The sequence below is a fragment of the Brachionichthys hirsutus genome, chromosome 19, assembly GCF_040956055.1.
Source record: "Brachionichthys hirsutus isolate HB-005 chromosome 19, CSIRO-AGI_Bhir_v1, whole genome shotgun sequence".
Lineage (NCBI taxonomy): Eukaryota > Metazoa > Chordata > Actinopteri > Lophiiformes > Brachionichthyidae > Brachionichthys > Brachionichthys hirsutus.
Genome location: NC_090915.1, coordinates 6,400,426 through 6,416,055, shown reverse-complemented (window position 1 = coordinate 6,416,055; position 15,630 = coordinate 6,400,426). Strand labels below are relative to the sequence as shown.

At 49.0% G+C, this 15,630-nt stretch overlaps 1 protein-coding gene across 1 annotated transcript; it reads left to right on the top strand.

The window, feature by feature from the left end:
• The first annotated feature begins 4,296 nt into the window (after positions 1 to 4,296).
• Positions 4,297 to 15,376, top strand: ror2 (receptor tyrosine kinase-like orphan receptor 2). Its single transcript, XM_068753187.1, has 9 exons — positions 4,297 to 4,456; positions 6,023 to 6,097; positions 9,529 to 9,816; positions 10,373 to 10,403; positions 12,192 to 12,313; positions 12,396 to 12,710; positions 12,809 to 13,063; positions 13,372 to 13,577; positions 13,919 to 15,376. Exons 1-9 carry the CDS (start codon positions 4,297 to 4,299, stop codon positions 15,374 to 15,376), a joined length of 2,910 nt encoding a protein of 969 aa, XP_068609288.1.
• Positions 15,377 to 15,630: the final 254 nt, after the last annotated feature.

Below are 15,630 nucleotides of genomic sequence, written 5' to 3'. Positions count from 1 at the left end.
TGAAGTGTCATGCCCAAGGACACGATAACAGCATATACATGCGCCGGAGCCGGGAATCGAACCGCCAACCTCACGATCATAGGACGACCCGCTGAACCACCTGCACCACATCACCCCATTTACCCCTCAAGTTGCCCCGTTTCAGTCGCCCTTCTTGCATCAAGTCCTCCTGAGTAACAGCGGTGGCTTTGTTCTAGTAGCGGCTATTCGCTGCCCGGTGACGAGCCCTCGGATGGGTGTGAACCTGCAGCAGGAAGGCTGTGGACTGTTATTCTACTGACACAGCCAGACAGAGCTGAGACACGCCCAGAAACACCCAGAAAATACCCAGAATACACCCAGAAATACCTAGACAAAAACCTGGAACACCCAGGAACACCCAGAAACATACAGAACCACCTGAAAACATCCAGGAACATGCAGGAATGACCAGAATCCTTCAGGAACGCTTTTTAAATCTCAACATGCTTCATGCACTGACATCGGCGTCCATTTCTGCGCTTCGTCACGTGATCCGTTAATCCATTCTCAGGCGACACCTGAACTGCTGCGGATACAAAACAGCTGTTTATGTGGGATAGGAAGTAATAAAAGGACCGCGTCAAGGTAAAACACTGTAAAAGTAGGGATGAAAAGTGGGATGATCATCCAGGCGAACCGTCCTGTCATACGCCACCGTACAAAACGAATCAGCTCAAACCTTCAGAGGGGAGGGATCAATCAGTATTTTATACAAAATGGGCTCAAACGTCTAATGATCACACGCATCAATCCCATGGAGGCAGGAATACCCAGGTCTGTTTAACTCTTTCCTGCTCTCTTTGAGCTTACTGGAAGCGCATTGCAGCTTGCTGGCCTGTCCCTGTTCTGGTACTAATTATAGTCCCAGGTCTGGGACTAATTAGAGTGATGCAAGACATTCCCATGCAAGGGGCTCAAAGTGGGTTGACTGAGACGGAGCTTTTATGATTTGAGGTATTTGTTTCCTGCCTTTTCGGACAAACTTCCTGTTTACTCGGTGATCAGTTGATTCAAGTAATCACAGAACCGGGTTGTAATACAGCGAAACCATTCACACTCTGCTCTAAAGACCAGATCGGATCCCAACACGCATTCATATCACAGACAGGTTTTGCTGCGGTTTGAAACAGAACCAGCCATGTGAACATATGTGGCTAATTATTGGTGCTGATGAGCTAAAGCTGAAGAGGAGGAAAGAGCGCGTTCCGTGGGCCGGGGGAAGGATGTTCTGTTCTTCGTTGTGTTACTGCTGCACTCCGTTTGTGTGTGAGTGCCGAGTGGAGCTGGATTGCCATTAAATAGTGAACGCACCGCCTCACCTGATCGCTGAGCAGTGAACGCACCGCCTCACCTGATCTCTGAGCAGTGAACGCACCGCCTCACCTGATCGCTGAGCAGTGAACGCACCGCCTCACCTGATCTCTGAGCAGTGAACGCACCGCCTCACCTGATCTCTGAGCAGTGAACGCACCGCCTCACCTGATCTCTGAGCAGTGAACGCACCGCCTCACCTGATCGCTGAGCAGTGAACGCACCGCCTCACCTGGTCTCTGAGCAGTGAACGCACCGCCTCACCTGATCGCTGAGCAGTGAACGCACCGCCTCACCTGATCTCTGAGCAGTGAACGCACCGCCTCACCTGATCGCTGAGCAGTGAACGCACCGCCTCACCTGATCGCTGAGCAGTGAACGCACCGCCTCACCGGATCTCTGAGCAGTGAACGCACCGCCTCACCTGATCTCTGAGCAGTGAACGCACCGCCTCACCTGATCGCTGAGCAGTGAACGCACCAGCTACCTGACCATCTCTCATTGTCTAACGGCATTGACACTCACAAGTCAAATATCTTTGAACATTATTGGGCTGAATCCATTTCTCCTCATGGATCAGGAGATGTAAGCGAATTTAAGTTCTCGACCAGGTTTCTTCCCAATCGATCGTGAACCGATAGAATCCGCCTGGTCCTCCTCTCGGCTGCTCCAAACCTCGTTCAGATTGCTTTAAGGTCATATTGGAAGCTAAATCTGCTGCCATGTTAAAAATAAAACATCCGGGACAGCTGAAAAAGCATCCATTACAAAGTCTTGTTGCTAGTAGATGGTCACAGCGCTGTTATCTGACTGTGCCGTCATAGCGACCGAGCCAGATGAATTTTATAGCCCGGAGACAGAGATCGCTCCACCCCTCTCAGCTCCCCGAGAGGTCAAGGGTCAGCTGTGTTGGTATTTGCACAGTAGTCGTAGCTGTTGTGAAGACGGAGAGTTGTGGATGTTTTTAATCCTGCTGCGTTCCAACATGTAACTGCGGCTGTCTTCCTCCATGAAGGTATTTGGACCCAGGGGCCGTGCTGCTGCGTCTGTTCGCCATTATCCTGCTGAGGGGGGTCTCTGAGTGCGATCAGGCGTTGTGGTGCATTCTTCTCTACTTGTGTAAATGCGGCTGTCAGTGAAGAGCACAAACCCACCGAGGAAGACTTCTGTTTGTGTCCCTGCAGCCTTGAAGGAGATCTTCCTCCCGTCCTTCTCTGATGTTCGGGTGGAGCTTCGGCTTCGTTCCTGCCTCGCGGTTGCCGCTGGTCGGAGATAGACCGACTCTGGAGCGTTGTTTCCCATGCATTCAGATATCGCTTCCCCCCCCCCAGTCTCTTTTTGTTGTCCTTTAGCCATTTGGGGGGGGGAAGTGCTGCTCTTTTATGGGATGGCGCTGTTGTTTTAGCCCTGCTAGGGGTGGAGTCACCCCTGTGTAAACCGCTGTGAGATGAGGGCTCACTTAGCGCGCCGATAGCATCGGAGCCAGTAAAGTAGGAATCCTGTTCTAGCCTAGCGATAGCATCTGGAGAATGCACGATGCAGCCATTATGATCTGCTTAGACGTTGCCAGTGATGGAAACTGTGCTTCAGAGGAGGAACCTGAAATGTGAAGAGTTCACAATGAAGAGGAATGAACCTATGACATCATCAGCTTGTGTTGTTAGGGGTCTCAGATCAGTCACCATCAGGGCAAACTGGTTAAGATGTTAGCTTTAAACCCATTTCCACCCTTTGATAAAGAGGAAGGTGAAAGACATTATTTAGACTTTTATAATCCATAATTTACTTTTTGCGTTGAAACCACATGGAAAACAACAAAAGGCCTGCCTGTGCAAAGTAAAAAAAAAAAAAATCACAACTTTTCTGACGGAAATGTAGGATCTCTTTGAGAAACGATCCCATTAAGATAAAACCCCCATTGAGCAGCGCTGGCTTTCTCTAGAACACTTATCTCTGTAATGAGGAGGGTCTGCAGAACTCCCAGGGTAGAAAGGCGAGACGGTGTGGTCCGAACGGGATGCTGTGCAGGACTCGACTTATTTAGACTGGGGAGATAATGAATGCCCCACCAGCATGTACACTGAACCTCGGGCGCTCAGACAATACAGCCCGCTGTGCTGAAGCTTCCAGAGTCGAAACGCATGAATCGAGTTAAAGGGTTAATAATTCAACTCCTAAACCAAGTTTATATCTACTGTTGCCATTTCTTCACTTGTTGTCTTTAATCTTGTAATACAGTCATCACCAGTGAAACCAAGTTCTAAGATGTAAGTCTTTGGAGCTCTTTATGATGACATAATCTGTTCTACGTGGTGCGCAAAAGACACAACTGGACTGCATAATACTTGTTCCACTTCGGTAGTGCCAGTACGTGTTTGTAGTAGCTGAGCAGGTGCTAGAAGGTCACATGAAATGTTACAGGCCACTGATTGGTTATTCATATTCCGCCAGTCTCATAAACGGTTCTGTTGTAGACGGTGTTCTGTCTGATAGACTCTCGCAACGATCAGCGGAATCTGTGATTAGATTTTTGCCATGATCTGTGTGAAAGCAGATCAAGAGGACTTCGACGATTTTATTTAACGAAGCACGAACGACAGCGAGCAGCCAGGACACACAGAATGAACCCGAACATTCACCTCAGGTTTTTGGAGATCCCAAAAGCAGAATTGAAGACGTGTTCCTCTTCTAATGCTGATTTTCCTGTTGTTCCACTGAGGTCTAACTGGAGCTGCTCTGTGTTTCTGCAAACCGTTAAACCCACCTAAAGGTTAGGCGGCAGGACGTAAACTGTGGAGGATGGGGAGTAACGGAGACAAGACACACACACACACACACACACACACACACACACAGGCCAGTTTAAACAAGAGAGGAAAGTGTTGAGCTGTGCCAGAAGGCCCTCAGTCAAACCCCAGTAGATTGAGTTCTGGTCGGGCCCCTCTGCTCTCAAAGGGCCCTTTCATGGCGGCTGCTGGAATGCACCAGGGCAGCGTCTTAGGCCTCATTCAGGCCAAATCAGCTGTTGTGGCTGCTAAGGCGGGGCTGCGTGGCCATGTGGACGGGACCCGGAGAGTGCCATCGTTCTGTGAACTGTCGGGAGTCGTTGTTGTCGGACAGGCAGGTACCAGGTTCTGTTTCCATAATGGAAAAGCATTGGGGGTTGAGCGTGGAGGAGCAGAGCCAATGGAAATGCAGCTTCTGGACCGATCGCTGGAGGAGACCTTCAGGCTTTGACGGGTCTGCAGGAACACACACTGAGACTGTTTCGTGTTGTTTTCAGGAACAGATCACGTCTTGTTGTTTCCATTCAGCTCCGGTTGAAGTCAATCAGTAACAGATGGCAGCAGAGGAGAGGGCTGAGACCAATCAGCGAGCGTTGCAGAAAGCTACGACTGGCGTCGCTTCCATGCTTCTGCTCTGTCTTTGTGCTGTGATGTGGCGAGGACATTTCAGAGCCGTCTGAATGTTGGGGACTCATCGGTCGGTCTGTAGAGGTGGCCTTCATCCATTGCAGCGCGATGAAACGAGAGGCCGGGCATTCCATCCCAGCATCTGCATCTGATGCTGGGTGTTTACGGATGGAGCCGCCCCTCGGACAGCGAGGCCAGCGGGCCCGAGCGCCGTCTGTTGTCCATGGCGAGATGCCAGTCCACGGGGGGGGGGGGGTGGCTGTTGAGAGGAACGCTGTACGGTTTGTTCACGGAAATCATCAACGCCACCAACATCTGTCACACACGTGTTCTGCGTTACAGGCAGGGGGAGCTAGGTCCAGCTAATACACATGGGTCTGATGCTGATTGGATCCTGGATAGAGCCACGCCCAGTCACACAGAGCGGCTCTGATTGGCTCACAGATAATGAAGATGAGGAGTCAGACCTTCCTCTGGTTCAGATCTTCTTCACGTTGTCGTTTGGTGACGTCCTTCCTCACACAGCGACTCAAACATCCGAGTGCTTCAAACAAATCAATTCCAGTTAACGCTAATTTGTGGTAAAGCTTTAAACAAACTTTAAGACATCTTCAGACCTGACGATTCATCCTCCAGATGTGACCTGCTGTGATTTGGGAAGTCGTGTTCATGTATAGATTACAATCTTGTCTCTGTCGGCTCGTTCAAATTAAAATATCATTCGATTGTTTTGTTGGGTTTTTGTGGACCGTGCTCCAGGAAGTGAGCAGCTGATTAGATTTCGAGACTTATCTTTTATTAAACAAATTGCAGTTTGTTTAGGAAAATGTTCTGTTTCAGATTTTAGGATTGATTGAGAGAACTGAGACTGAGAGAAGGTGACCTGCACATAAAATCCTGTATGTTCAATTTATTTTAATTTTATTATGTCACGTGGCTGCACAAAATCATTTTTAGTAATTTTTTTCCATTTTAGATTGTTCATGTTTTTGATTTGAATGTGCCTATGAAGCAGATTTTCCTTACGAACATTACCAAACTCAAATAAAAAATGCTAATAAAATACCAGTTTATGAATTAAATGATTTCATGCAACACTTTTAAATAATAAAGCAAAGTAAATAACATTGTTCATATACAGTACAGGATTCATCAGTCTGTTGAAATTATATATTATATTATTATATTATCCTCTCCCTCAGACTTTGAGCTTGTTTCTGCATTTGTTTGATTCCAGCGACAGTTTGAATCTTACTCCGTGTCTGTTGTTTTTCCAGCAGCTGCTCCTGATCTGTCGGTGGAAACAGACGGTCTGGTCGAGGCTCAGAGTGACTCTGCCCCCACAGCCAAAGGTGAGACGTCACCAAACACCTGACTGCTCGGCCTTTCATTTCTTATGTCCACTCAGAAATACCGCAGGTGTTTTGTAATAAGCAGAACTGGAACTAAGTCACAAATGTGAGGCCCTAACCTCACACTCAGAGGGGAGAGGTTAGGGCCGTCTTTCAATACGAGTAGTAGTAGATAATAAAATAAATAAAAAGCTACTGTGGCTTATTAGACTTATGTGCACCTTCTGGTATCTTCTCTCATCAGTTCCATTCTTTCATATCAATATTAAAGGCTTCCAGCTATACCTCATCATGAACCAAATGGAAGTGTCTCATTGGTCAAGGTGGGAGGGAGTCATTACCCTGCAGAGACGGCTGGATGTAACCTGAGAGTATTTTACTTGACTTTTAAATGAGTGTGGAGGCTGGGTCTGCCTCTGCAGGTAGACGTAGCAACAGCTAATCCCACACCTGTATGGATGGGAGGGGGGCAGTGACGGTCGATGTGGCCCCACCACGTGGCATGTTTTGACATTCCTACCTGTGCTGCAGGTTACCTTCCTGTGATACTTTGTGTTGTCAAGGTGATGCGCATCCACAGGGCAGTTTGTAGCTGCGTCACAGCCGCAGCCAGGTTCAGGCACATTGTCCACATTTTATAATATGTAATCAATAAACGGCTTCTAATGTCCAACGGTGACTTTCACGCCTCGCATTTCTGCACGCATGACATCAAACTGGCAAGATTCTGACTTTTCCGTGTCAGAAGCTCTTTTTTTATTTATTTTTTTTACAGATTTTTCCTCTGAGACCAAAAATGCATGACTCGATTATTCTGATAGGGACCATATTAACAGACGGAAATCTGGTGTGGCATACGAAGCCACGTTCCTCCTCCAGACGCATGTCGGTGAACTCATGCCAACAATCAGGCCTGTCCACGCAATAATTCATTGATGATTAGAGCCAGATTTGCTAATGATTTTACCTCCTGGATTCCGAGCCCCTGAACTCTGTCGTGCATTATGGTGTCTGTTCAGCGTCGGATATATGTTGTGATTCAAGGGGCCAGCGGCAACGCTGCTGAACGCAGTCTGTTTAACATCAGGGACGGGAAACGGAATGTCCAACATTGAGTATGTTTGTAGGTTCAGTCAGGAGAGCTAATAGTTTCTGCTTCTGGAATCATTCCTCGGGACGGAGAGGAAGCTTCAATAGCGTTATTAGCAAATGGTTCTTTTTAAATGTGTTGTCTCAAAGTGTTGTCTACATTATTCAATGTGAAGCTTTATAAGCAGATAGTGGGGAAAAAAAGAATCACCCTCGTGTGAGAACAGAAGGACATGGATACACATAAATGTCAGAATTTCTTTTGTGAAATTACAGTTGGGATTATTTGGATGACCAGATAATAGATTGCAAACACAAATAAAGAAATGGGTAACAGTCCAGCCTGTCGACGGTCACCGTCGGCTTGAGCAGCCGATCCAGCTGTTGTGTGGTCTCAGCTGTAAATGGAGGTTTGAGGAAGTGCTCGTCACAACCCTGTGCCTGCAGAAATGGAACGCTCCCTCGCCAGGAGGGTTGTTCACATGCGGGAACTTGTTCCGCTGCACACAGGTGAATTTTACGCCCACGTTTCAGACTAATTGAATGCCACACTGAAGGCTGTGACCTCAGCGGCGGGACACAAAGACCTCTGCTGTTGTTTTGAAAGGTAGCCTTCCAATGTAGGAATTCCAATGAAGAATCATAAAACAAGACCAAGCAGAGAGCAAAGAAGAGAGGAGACGGGCTATATATATACACACAGCGCATAACAGTTTCACTATCATCCTCAGATTTGCATCATCCTCTGGGTTTTCTTCAAGTAACGGACTTCCTGTTGCTGCTATAGTAGATCGCACACCTGAACACGTGACTACCGATCCAGTGGTAAGCGCTGTTGCCTCACAGCAAGGAGGTCGAGGGTTCGATTCCGACCTTTCTGTGAGGCGTTTGCATGTTCTCCCCGTGTCTGCGTGGGTTCTCTCCGGGTTCTCCGGGCTCCTCCCACCACCAAAAACATGCAGCCTAGGCTGATTGATGACGCTAAATTGCCCGTATGTGTGAGTGTGTTTGTGGCTGATCTCTGTGTGATGAACTGGCGGCTTGTCCAGGGTGTACCCTGCCTCTCGCCCATTGACTGCTGGGACAGGCTCCAGCTTGGCCCGCGACCCGATGACGGACGAAGCGGTTGGAAAATGAATGAATGAATTTAGCGTGTATGTCATATATGCATTTGGACTGGGTACCGGTGTAAGCTGTTCCGTTTGGACCTCAGCAGGAGGAGAGTCGACTTGTGGTTCGCGTTCCTCTTTCCGCTCCTTCCCTGCATTCTTGCACTTCCTGAGTCTCATCGGGAGACGTGCAGCGCGTTCTTAGATGAAGACCGAAGACGTTATAATTAAAGAGTTCCGTGGTGGCATCAGTCATCGGCTCCGCGGTGGCCGGGATAAGAAGCTTGGCACACGTCTGTTTTTCCATTGCGTAAACCGGTCCAGAACTTGACTGTTGCTCTAAGAGCCCGGGCGCTGTGTGCGTGTGTGTGTGTGTGTGTGTGTGTGTTACTCATTGTCTATAAACCCCAGTGATTCCCTTTTATGTCTTTGTGCTGTTATAAAGGACTTGCTCGTAGCGTCCTTTAGTTCCCTGGCGTTCCTGCTGCAGCTCTAAACACTTGAATCGGACTCGGCGCTCGTTTATGTGAGCCCGCAGCACGACATTATCTTTTACTTCAGGCCTCTATGTCATCCTGAAAGTCGGCTCTGGAATGCTTATATTTAGTTTGGCTAATTTCCGAGTTGTTTGAGAGACCCACTGAGTCCAAACCGTGTGTCTCGGTAAGCAGGCAGTTCAACGCATAAGAAGCAGTCGTTCGCCTCCCACTGTCGAGGCTTTGCAGGGAAACGAGAGCAGATGAAAGGGATCGTTGTGGTTTCATCCCGTTGTCTGCTTTGGTCTTTGTTCCTGCTGATTGTAACAACATGGTTCTCGCAGGTTAAATGAGAACGAGGGACGTCAAGAGTCTCCAGACGAGGAAAAAAACGGGCCACATCAAACGTGTTAGCAGATGTAGCAATGATAAGAATTAAAGATAAGAAAGCAGTCGTTCATTCAGAACAATTAACATCGACCAAAGCACTGGGGGCGAAAAAGCAGCCTGCCAGCAGAAGGCTGGCGGCCTGTCAAGGGTGTAAAGTAGAAAGACGCGCTCGCTAGAGGCGGCTAACGAGACACAGGTGAGAATAACAAAGACAAAAAAATAATAATCTGGAAACAGAGAACGAGACCAAACATCTGATATGTGAGCCAACAGGATGTGATGGAGGGAGAGACCATAACAGGAAGAGCAAACGTCATTCTTTGTCGTTGCCGTGGCGTCTGATCGTTTCCTTGCTTTTCTCCTCAAGGACATTTTCTGGAGTTCACGGAGCCCGTCAACAACATCACCCACTTCCAGGGCCAGACGGCCACACTGCACTGCAGAGTGGCCGGGAACCCCCGGCCAACCATCCGCTGGCTGAAGAACGACGCTCCTGTGGTTCAGGAGCAGGGGAGGGTCACCATCCGCAAGACAGAGTCGGGGTCCAAGCTCCGCATCCAGGACCTGGACACCACAGACACCGGCTACTATCAGTGCTTCGCCTCCAACTCACTGAAGGTCATCTCGGCTACCGGCGTCCTGTATGTCAAACTCGGTAAGGGTCAGGTCACGTTCCTTCGGCCTGGACATAAGAACTACGTCCACTCGCGTCTGGGTTTAGACGGTGGGACTGGCTAGAGACGGAGAGAGATGGACACGGGACCGTCGTGGAAGAGTTAAGGACGTGACCTTTGTTCACCGCGCTTCTTCTGCTGAAGCATTCGTCTTTTAGACAGAGGATTCCACAATGAAGCCCTGCCTGCTGTCATCTGTCTTCGCACATGCTGTCAAAACCAGATGTGGACAGATGTCTCACTCTGCACAAAGTCCAGACAGCGAAAAGGGCTGAGTTTTGTCTGCGTGAAATGTATTTCAGTTCTTTCAGTTCCAAACCTAAAGTGTCCTCACACATCATTTGACTCATGAGTGAGAACAGAATGGACGGACGTCCATTACGATCTGACTGTCCTTAGTTGTCCCGCTCTTCTGGTGATATTACATTCATTTAGAATTCTAATAACTCAGAGGCCATAGTTGACTTTTGTGTGATTTCTGTGATTATTAAGACAATTTCTGATGTTTATTTTCATTTTTTTATCTTGAATTTACAGGACTGATGCCAACACACAGCCCAGATGACGAGTAAGTAGAACATTTCTGTTTTGTCAAAGTTGAAAAGAGTTCACTTATTTATTTACATTTATTGTCAGGTAAGACATGATGTTTCCCTATAGAAAGAAATTCTTACTTTACCTTCCACAAAGAATGTCCAACGGTAAGATGCCAGTAAAGTACAGAAAACATCCGTCTGCTTGGACAAATTTTCTACTTAAATGGACTCTTTCCTGAAATGTTCTGTTATTTTGCAGAACAGGATAAAATGAGAGTAAGAGGTTAGAAATACTCCCCAAACTATGTAACATCACCGTTTGGTTGTGTTGCCGTTCTGATCATGTTTCTGGATTGATTTATTTTCATCCTTAACGTTGACGTCAGATTAAGAAATGACCCCACTAACAAGTCGTAGGGTTTTGCTGAGGACTGGTTAATAGGCTGGTATTCTGGGACTGACTGTAATAAACATCTCCAGAAGTCGACTGGTGTGATTATAGGTCCAAAGCTGAAATGAGCATGCAGAGACACGTCAGCTCACATGCAAAAGACCTCTGCTTTGACTATTAGACATTGTTCAGCCTCTGTCCTGCGTTGCCCTGACTGTTGTAACCAAACCATGAAAACAGCAGGACACTCACATTTCCATCTCTCTGTCTTGTGGGTTTGCCTCAGAAGGACCTAGAATAGATTCCTGAGTCAGTAGTCAGACACCAGCCGGCGGTTTGGACGGGCCTGCAGCAAACTGGAAAGAATGCCGATGTCCACGGTCAGACCGGCCGTCCAATGTCTCCTGCAGTCCGTCCCATCAGCCCACAGTGTACAATGTACATGATCTATATACTCTTAATTCTGATGGGCTCCAGGGAGCACAGTTGTTGAAAACGAATAGTTTGGCATCCCGGACATCCTGGTAAAGAAGCATCAGGATGAACGTTAAGAGGATTTGCGTCAGTGTTATAGTTGAAGCTCCTTGTGTAGGCCACACACCTGAGCGTTACTACGGCATCACACCATCCCATAATGCCAGGGCTCTACGTCCACACACAGATGCCTATTTCGGTGCTGTTATTGCCTCCTGAGAAGCAGAACGATGGATCAGCAGGCCTGGAATGAGATCGCTGTCTGGGTAGGGCTGCTGCACCTTTAGAACGTCCCAACAGATAAGCCACTAGCAGTTAGCAGCTAATTGAAAGGAGAGGATGGAGCTGCAGTGTCCGCGGACAGGAGAGACGGAGCATCACCTGATGAGCGGATGAGATGAACGTCGCGCTTTCCTTTGCCTGAACACGATTTAGAATGGCACGCCACGGCGCCGTGGACACGCTGGTACGCTGCAGAGTGTGAACAAACGCACGACGGAAAGGAACGTCACTGTGGTTTGAGCGATCTCTGCGTACAAGGATGGAGACGGGCCGATACTCACAGCTTTATAATGAGTGGATAAACGTTTTAGGGTCAAGATTCTGTTTCTCAGGCAAGAGAGCGATGGAATGAAAAAGGATTCCAAAGCAGCGATGTCAGCGCTGATGCGATACGCACCACATTTAGAATGTTCATTTCAAGTAAAACGCTCGCTCTAATATTTTCTGAACCTACTCTACCCTCCCAGTGAAACTTGAGACAGAGGATCTATGACTAATGCTCCTATAGCGCCATCTAGTGGTCCTCCTGCAGCTTTTCCACGTGTTTTCCTCCTCCTCCTGTTCAGCTGCAGCTGTTCTGATCGATCGTTCTGATCGGGCAGCAGCAGGCGGTTTGCTGTTAAGCTCCATAGAACATGATTATTGTGCATAACTATTTCTACTTCCTGTTTAGGTCACGCGAGAAGGGCTTCTGCCAGCCGTACCGGGGCATCGCCTGTGCTCGCTTCATCGGCAACCAGAGCATCTACGTTGAGTCTCTGCAGATGCAGGGCGAGAGTGAAAACCGCATCACGGGTAGGCCTTGCCACTCCAGAGCTAATAGCAGCGGCCGTCATCGACCGCTATTCAACACGTCTGCGTTTTCACTCCCTCCAAGCTGCCTTCACGATGATTGGCACCTCCACCCACCTCTCCGACCAGTGCTCCACGTTCGCCATCCCGTCGTTCTGCTATTACGTCTTCCCTCTGTGCGACGAGGGATCCTGGGGCCCTCAGCGGCGTCAGCTCTGCCGAGATGAGTGCGAAGCTCTGGAGAATGACCTGTGCCACACCGAGTACAGCATCGCCCGGTCCAACCCCATGCTCCTCATGCAGCTGGAGCTCCCCAGCTGCCACCTCCTGCCCCAGCCCGGCTCGCCGAATGCCGCGTCCTGCATGCGGATCGGAGTTCCCCCCGAAAAGCTGGGCCCATGTCAGTGGACACTATGGCATGCACGCGTTGCACATACTGTGTTAAACCACCTGGAACACGGCCATGAAGGTGAATTTCCTCTGCCGTCTGCTCCACAGACTCCCGCTCTGACCACAGCTGCTATAACGGAAGCGGGTCCGACTACAGGGGCACGGTCAGCATCACCGCGTCCGGTCATCACTGCCAGCCGTGGAGCGCTCAGTACCCCCACAGCCACCACCTGTCCCAGGAGCACCCCGAATTACGGGGGAGTCACAACTTCTGCCGGAACCCAGGAGGCCAGATGCAGGCCCCCTGGTGCTTCACCCTGGACCCTCAGGTCAGAGTGGATCTCTGTGACGTCCAGCCTTGCAGTAAGTACCACCGTTCCACAATTTCACTCATCGATCGTGGCACAGCAGGTTTCCAATAACCTTAGATCTTTTCAGTTTAGCTGCTTGATGTTTGAAGGTCTTCTCAGTTTGTTTCTCTGAAATGAAAACCTTTTGTACCAACTGGAACTTAGGAATCATTGAGGATTGTCCATGTTAAGAATATACAAAACTAAACAACACTAAAACCTCAGTTCAGCCTTAAATGAGAATAAATCGGTGTGTCTTAACACAAAAGAAACATCAGCATTTGACCTGCTGACCTTTGTCCTTTCCCATGCCATCTCCAGATCCTCCAGAGAACCCCAGGAAGGAGGTGCTGTTTATTCTAATACCTGCCATCGCCATCCCATCGCTCATCGCCTGCCTCTTCTTCCTGGTCTGCATGTGTCGCAATAAGCAGAAGGCATCGATGGATGCGTCCCCTCGCTGCCCGATCAGCAGCTCGCCGAACCAGGACATCGAGCTGTCCCTGCTCTGTCCGCAGAAACCGCAGGTACAATGCACAAAGTACTTGCTGTGTATTCATCCTGGGAAAGTACCACGTTCACACTATAGCATTGCAGTATAAAATGCAGCCATCTTATTTGGTTTAAAAAGTACGTACTTGCCTGATTCTACAGAATACACACTGAAACTTGTACTGTAAAAAATCCAATAGAACCAAAGTAGTCTACAATTAACACAGCATAAATGCCTGGATTATTGCAGGTGCGCTTGGTTTTAAATACAGAGCCGGTTTTGTTCTAAACACTTCGTAATGAAGGTGATGCACCTGATTCTAAGCATGTTTTATTGGCCATAGACTTTGATGTATTTTCTGCTATTTGTTCGCAGGCCAAGCTGCGGGAGATTAACATGTCAGCAGTACGGTTCATGGAAGAGCTCGGCGAGGATCGGTTCGGCAAGGTTTACAAGGGCCACCTTTATGGCGCCTCACCTGGTGAGCAGATCCAGGTGGTGGCCATCAAGACGCTAAAAGACAAGGCCGATGCTGCGCTCTGTGAGGAATTTCGCCAAGAAGCCGTCGTCCGATTTCACTTACAGCACCAAAGCGTCGTGTGCTTGCTGGGGGTGGTTACCAAAGACCATCCGATGAGTATGGTGTTCTCTTACTCCAGCTTTGGTAATCTGCACGAGTACCTGGTGATGCGCTCCCCTAACTCGGATGTCGGCAGCTCGGATGATGGCAAGACGGTCAAGTCGACGCTGGAACAAGCAGATTTCCTTCACATCATCGCCCAGATTGCTGCAGGGATGGAGTACCTGTCCGGCCAGCAGGTGGTCCACAAAGACCTCGCTGCCCGAAACGTCCTGGTGTTTGACAAGCTCAGCGTCAAGGTAATGGATCTGGGCTTCTTCAGAGACGTCTACTCTGCCGACTACTACAGCCTCATGGGCACGAGTCCTTTCCCCATCCGTTGGATGTCCCCTGAAGCTATCATGTACGGCAAGTTCTCCTCCGACTCCGACATGTGGTCTTACGGCGTCTTGCTGTGGGAGACTTTCAGTTACGGGCTGCAGCCGTACTGCGGCTATTCCAACCAGGACGTGATTGAGATGGTGCGACGCCACCAGCTGCTGCCTTGCCCAGATGATTGTCCAGCCTGGATCTACACGCTGATGCTGGAGTGTTGGAGCGAATCGCCCGCAAGACGGCCTCGCTTCAAGGACGTCCACGCGCGCCTGCGTTCCTGGGAAAGCTTGTCCAACTACAACAGCTCTGCTCAGACCTCTGGTACCAGCAACACTACCCAGACCAGCTCTCTCAGTACCAGCCCTGTTAGCAACATCAGCGCAAGCACAGCAAACGCCTTGCGCTACGCCAGCCCTAAAAAGAGTTCGCCGTTCCATCAGCCCCAGTTCATGTCCATGAAGAGTCAAATGCATCGGCCAGTCGTGCCCCCCCAGCTGTACATCCCTGTCAACGGATATCACCCCATGCCAGCATACCCATACCTGCAGAACTTCTACCCCATGCAAATACCCATGTCTATTCCACAACAGCAGATTCACCACCCACAACAGATGGCTCCCAAAGCTGGCTCTCACCACAGTGGCAGTGGATCCACGTCTACGGGCTACGTCACCACGGCCCCGTCCAACACTTCTGCAGGAGAGCGGGCGGCGTTGCTCAGTGAGGACTCCAAGGCGGCCAGCGAGGACGTCGCCGACAAGACGTCCCAGGAAGAGCTGGACCAACACAAGGACTTGTCAGTGCCTGAAACCGAATTACTAGGTGTCAGTGATCGCCCACAGACTGATGACTTGGTCATCCACTTGTCAGAAACATAGGTGAAGGGCGGTGGATCTGACATATTCCATGTGCTGTGCATGGCTATATTTCTAATGCAGTATAAAATGAAGTGATTTTTTTTTTTTACAGAACCGTGATTGAATGTTTTTGTGTGAATTTTGAAGATGTGGTCTGATGTTTGTACCTCTTAAAGGTAGAGTTCATATGTGGGATAGTATAGGATATGTATCCATCTTTTAGTGTTATTACAACCTACATTAAGTAGCTGCAAAGCCCATAATTTTGGAAAAGC

Bases quoted from the DNA above. Each gene is read 5' to 3' on its own strand.
- ror2 (XM_068753187.1), top strand. From the start codon at position 4,297: ATGGCGGCTGCTGGAATGCACCAGGGCAGCGTCTTAGGCCTCATTCAG. The intron at 10,404-12,191 runs GTAAGTAGAACA...CTTCCTGTTTAG, and splicing joins ACACACAGCCCAGATGACGA to GTCACGCGAGAAGGGCTTCT. The intron at 12,711-12,808 runs GTCAGTGGACAC...TCTGCTCCACAG, and splicing joins CCCCGAAAAGCTGGGCCCAT to ACTCCCGCTCTGACCACAGC.